At 48.2% G+C, this 4,963-nt stretch overlaps 1 protein-coding gene across 3 annotated transcripts in view; it reads right to left on the bottom strand.

Moving 5' to 3' along the window:
* Window positions 1–4,669, bottom strand: part of LOC119311550 (protein indeterminate-domain 5, chloroplastic-like) — a 7,713-nt gene extending 3,044 nt beyond the window's left edge. Inside the window, exons 1-3 of one of the 3 annotated variants that reach the window (XM_037587184.1) lie at window positions 4,575–4,669; window positions 3,664–3,984; window positions 3,169–3,565 (exon numbers count right to left, since the gene is read on the bottom strand). In XM_037587184.1, the coding sequence (XP_037443081.1) occupies window positions 3,169–3,565; window positions 3,664–3,802 (536 nt within the window). In that variant the 5' untranslated portion in view covers window positions 3,803–3,984; window positions 4,575–4,669. Of the gene's footprint in view, window positions 1–3,168; window positions 3,566–3,663; window positions 3,985–4,106; window positions 4,237–4,280; window positions 4,496–4,574 lie in introns of those variants that run through there. The other 2 variants (XM_037587183.1, XM_037587186.1) reach the window with 2 other exon arrangements.
* Between the last annotated feature and the right edge of the window lie 294 nt (window positions 4,670–4,963).

Below are 4,963 nucleotides of genomic sequence, written 5' to 3'. Positions count from 1 at the left end.
TGTATATCGTAAAATTTAAATTTTATTACTTATTTGCATATAACGACGAAGTTGCTCAAAATGTGCCGACTTATTACGCCAGTTGGGTAGCTTGCAATCCTTTATTGTGTTCATCTATATAAGATTGTAGTTTCTTTTGCTATCCGAGGCAATGCTAGCTGGCAATTAATTTTGACATATGTTTTTTGAGAAATATTCCGATCTCATTCGACTACGGAGATTAAGATATAGTTGGCACAATGCTTTATTTTGTATGGAAAAAAGGCTAAATTGAAACAATAATGATATCATCAAAATGTGGCAAACTAGCCAATTTTGCATGACAAATATTCATTGCCCTAGCTATAGGTAATTCACCAAAGTTAACCATGCTACGAAGTCTCTTTCTCTCTCTCCAACACAATATTTCACAAAACATTATAAATTTGCCTTCTATTTAACTAGTCATAAAATCTGCTTACTAAAGAGGGGGGGGGGGTCGTCAAATTTTGGCTTTCCTATTGTTTGCATACAACTGCAGAGTTGCTGTAAATGTGCCGATTTATTACGCTACCTGGGTAGCTTGCAATCCTACACTGGGTGCATCGATGATAGATTTTCATTTCTTTAGTTATTTGAGGGAATGCTATCTGGCAATTAATTTCGCCTGATGATTTTGAGAAATATTCGAATCCGTTCCGACAGAGCAGATTAAGTTATATGGCACAATGCCTTTTTCTTTTAAGGAAAAAATAAAGGCTAAGTTGAAAGCATGATAAGATCATCAAAATGAGGTAAAGCTAGCCAAAGGTGCATGACAAATATGCATAACTTTAACTATAGTAATTCAAAATATTAACTTGTGCTACCAAATCTCTCTCTCTCTCTCTCTCTCTCTCTCTCTATCTCCAACATAATATTTCACAAACTTGATAGCTTTGCCTTCTATTTAACTAGTCATGGAATCTTCTTACAAGAGTGGGGTGGAAATCGTCAAATTTTGGTTTTCCTACTTGTTTGCATATAACGACGGAGCTGCTGTAAATGTGCCGATTTATTATGCCAGTTGGGTAGCTTGCAATACTTTACTGGGTGCATCGGTGGTAGATTGTCGTTTCTTTCGTTATTTGAGGGAATGCTAGCTGGCAATTAATTTCAATCGATGATTTTGAGAAATATTCTGATTCGATTCGATAGAGCATTCTTTCATTATTTGAGGGAATGCCAGCTGGCAATTAATTTCAATCGATGATTTTGAGAAATATTCTGATTCGATTCGATAGAGCAGATTAAGTTATAGATGTCACAATGCCTTAGTATTGAAGGAAAAAAGACTAACCTGAAAGCATGATAAGACCATCAAAATAAGGTAAAGACTAGCCAAAAATGCATGACAAATCTGCATTACCCTAACTATAATAATTCAGAAAATTAACCCTGTTGGGTAGCTTGCAATACTTTACTAGGTGCATCGACGGTAGATTGTCATTTCTTTCATTATTTGAGGGAATGGTAGGCAATTAATTTTGACCGATGATTTTGAGAAATATTCCGATCAGATTTGACATAGCAGATTAAGTTATAGATGGCACAATGCCTTATTATTTAAGGAAAAAAAGACTAAGCTGAAAGCATGATAAGAACATCACAATGTGGTAAAACTAGCCAATGGTGCGTGACAACTATAGCAAGTCAAAAAATCAGCCCATTCTACCAAATCTCTTTCTCTCTCCCCAACACAATATTTCACAAAACTATAGATCTGCCTTCTATTTAGCTACTCATAAAATCTGCTTATTATGAGGGGGGGGGGGGGTCGCCAATTTTTGGTTTTCCTACTTGTTTGCATATTACGCGAAGTTGCTGGTAAATGTGCCGATTTATTATGGCAGTTGGGTACATTGCAATCCTTTGCTGGGTGCATCTATGATAGATTGTCGTTTCATTCGTTAGTGCAGGGAATGCTAGCTGGCAATTAATTCTGACCGATGATTTTTGAGGAATATTCCGAGCCGATTCGATGGAGCAGATTAAGCTATAGATGGCACAATGCTTTATTTTGTAAGAAAAAAAAGACTAAGCTGCAAAATGAGGTAAAACTAGCCAAAGTTGCATGACAAAAATACTCCCTTCGTCCGGAAACACTTGTTATAGAAATGGATGTATCTAGACGTATTTTAGTTCTAAATACATCTATTTTGATCCATTTCTTCAACAAATATTTCGGGACGGAGGGAGTATGCATCACCCATTCACCCTAACTATAGTGCAATCAGTTACATGTAAGACAACACCGACATGTAGATGACATGCATCAAGAAAAAGCCGCAGCAGCAGGCTTTGTGGCTAATCCATCCATCGGATGGTGCTGATTGCAAGCGAGCTAAAAGCATGTTAGGCATGGCCAGCCAGCAGCAGTACTTGGCATGACTTTGCCAGTTGCCATGCATCACATGAGAAGGCAAGGAAGGCTGCGTGCTGCCATGGCTGAGGCTGGACCCCCTTTGGTTAGCTAGCTGCAAGGAGGAGTGCGTGCCGGCAGCATGTATGTCATCACGTGAACATACATGTGGGGATCCATGCCAGGTCGATGCAGATGAGAGAGAGTGGGAAGAGTGCGGATTCCGAGGTGTAAAAAGGCGGGACTGCCGCCAGATGACCGTGTCAGGGTGCGTCCTGGCTGCATATCTCCAGTCCCCTCCCGACAAGAGCGATTCACGTGGGAGCAGAGCAGAGCCCGCTAGCTGCAGCAGGTCGACTGCTACCTCTAGCTGCATCCTCCATCCATCCCCTTCCATTCTCTCTCTCTCTCTCCCTCCCTCTCTCTCTGTGCAGGGAATCCAATTCCAATCCAACCCAGCCAAAAGTGGCGCGCACACACATACTCACACTACACGAGAGCCCATGTACCTAGCTAGGTGGGCACGTAGTACCAGCAGTAACAGCCCTAACCCTAGGCAGCTACCTAGGGCCAGCATCCCATCCATCCGTCACCACCCGTCAAATCGAATCGCCCCTAGCAGCCTAGCTAGCTCCCCATCAAAGTTTCATCATGACCCAATCATTCGCTCATGCATACCCAAAATCGAACAGCAAACAGTACTATAAGCATACGCCTATATGAAACCGAAAATGAACTGAAACATCGATCTTGGACGGATGGATCAATGGCGTGCATGGTATGTATACCTGGAGAAGAGGGTGCCGCAGTCGCAGCGGTACTCGCGGGTGCCGCAGGTCTTGGAGTGGGCCTTCCAGTCCGACTGCACGGCGTAGCGCTTGGCGCACTTGTCGCACTTCCACTTCTTCTCGCCGTGCTTGCGGCAGTAGTGCTTCTTGATGCCGGTGAGGTCGCCCAGCGCGCGCGCCGGGTCGTGGTGCACGCACGTCGGCTCCGGGCACAGGTACACCCGCCGCCGCGTCTCCTTGGGGTTCTTCTGCTTCAGCTTCCACGGCAGGTTGTGGCCGCGACGGTGCAGCTGCAGGTTCTGCTCCCGCTGGAACCCCTTGCCGCACACCTCGCACACGAACCGGTTCGTCGCCATCAGGGACCGCGGCGACAGCGCGATCACCTCCGCGTCAGGATCTGCATCAATACAGGGAGACCGACGATACTCAATTAATAATCACTTGCTAGTAGAATTAAGATTGGTAAAGGAATAGCTGGACGGATTAATTACTCACTTGGGTTGCCCGGCTGGTTGCGCTTCTTCTTGGGCGCCGGCGCGGCGGCGGCGGGGGCGGGGGGCTGCTGCGCGGGCATCAGCGGCTGCATCTGCGCGTCGGAGAGGCCGAAGAAGGGAGCGGAGGACGCGGCGGCCATGGATGGATCGGAACAAAACAAGATTAGCTAACAGCTTCCTCCAATTGCTTGTTTGTCGTCGTTGAGCGCCGCCACACACCGACCAGTCCAAGCCTGTCCAACCCAGTCTAGAGAGCACAAGCCGACGACGACACGGCGTGTACGTACGTTCCTTGCTTGCTCCCGGCGTCTTGCGGGCGGATCTAAAAGACAAACGAAAGAGAGGATGGATGGATCAGAATTCAGAATAGATAGCGGCGCCGCCGCGCTTGTACGTGAGAAAGACATAAATATGACCAAGATCCAGCGAGCAGGCAGCAGCGACCATGTATGTAGAGGACAAACCAAGGCACACACACCATGCCATACCCCTTGCGAGCAAGAGAACAAAGCAAGGGAGATGACAAATCCACAGGTAGCTGCCTATAAGTCACTCACACAACACACACGCACACGCAAGGAAGTAATCGACAGACGGAGGACGAGGAGGGGCACGCACCGCGCCAAGCTAGGAGAAGAGTCCGGCGAGAAGATTGCTCAAAACCAACACACCTACACACACACGCACATACACGAGAGAGGGAGAGAGAAGGAGGGATGGGTTGGGGAAAGGCGGGGCGAGGAGGGCTGGGGGAGTGGAGGAAAAGGAACCAAACCCAGCCCCTCAAAACAACAGGAGCAAGGCACCAAACGGCGGACAGCAAGCGGCCGGGGACGACGACGATAATAAAGATATATAAAAACGGTGCGTGATTCCGATGGAGAATTTGGGGGAGCGGTCGGCGAACCCTACCCGCTTGTTGCTTTCCCCTCCGGCCGCTTCCCCTCGCCTTGGAGTCTAGGGGGGGATAGGATATCTGCTCTCTCTCTTTCTTCCGCTCCGGGAGTGGTTGCAATGGCTTGTAGCTGAGGGCCAAATATATCGCCGCGCGGGGGGAGGGAGGGGCAGGGGTCGCGAGGTCCACGCGCGGGCGGGGCCCACGGGTCGCGTGCACGGTCGCCCTCGTGCCCGCGGCTTTGATTCTGCGACCTGTACACGTCGACGGCAACGTGCGGGCTTAGGCCGTCGATTCGGCTGATCCGACGGCTGGCGGAGGGGTGTTTGGATTGAGTAAGCGAGTGAGCTGGCGTGTGGGGGGTCTATCTGGTGGTGACCGGGTCACGCCGGCCGGCCGTCCATGC

This window comes from Triticum dicoccoides, chromosome 5B (assembly GCF_002162155.2).
Source record: "Triticum dicoccoides isolate Atlit2015 ecotype Zavitan chromosome 5B, WEW_v2.0, whole genome shotgun sequence".
Lineage (NCBI taxonomy): Eukaryota > Viridiplantae > Streptophyta > Magnoliopsida > Poales > Poaceae > Triticum > Triticum dicoccoides.
The sequence above is the reverse complement of the archived record's forward strand: the minus strand, read 5'-3'. Positions and strand labels throughout refer to the sequence as shown.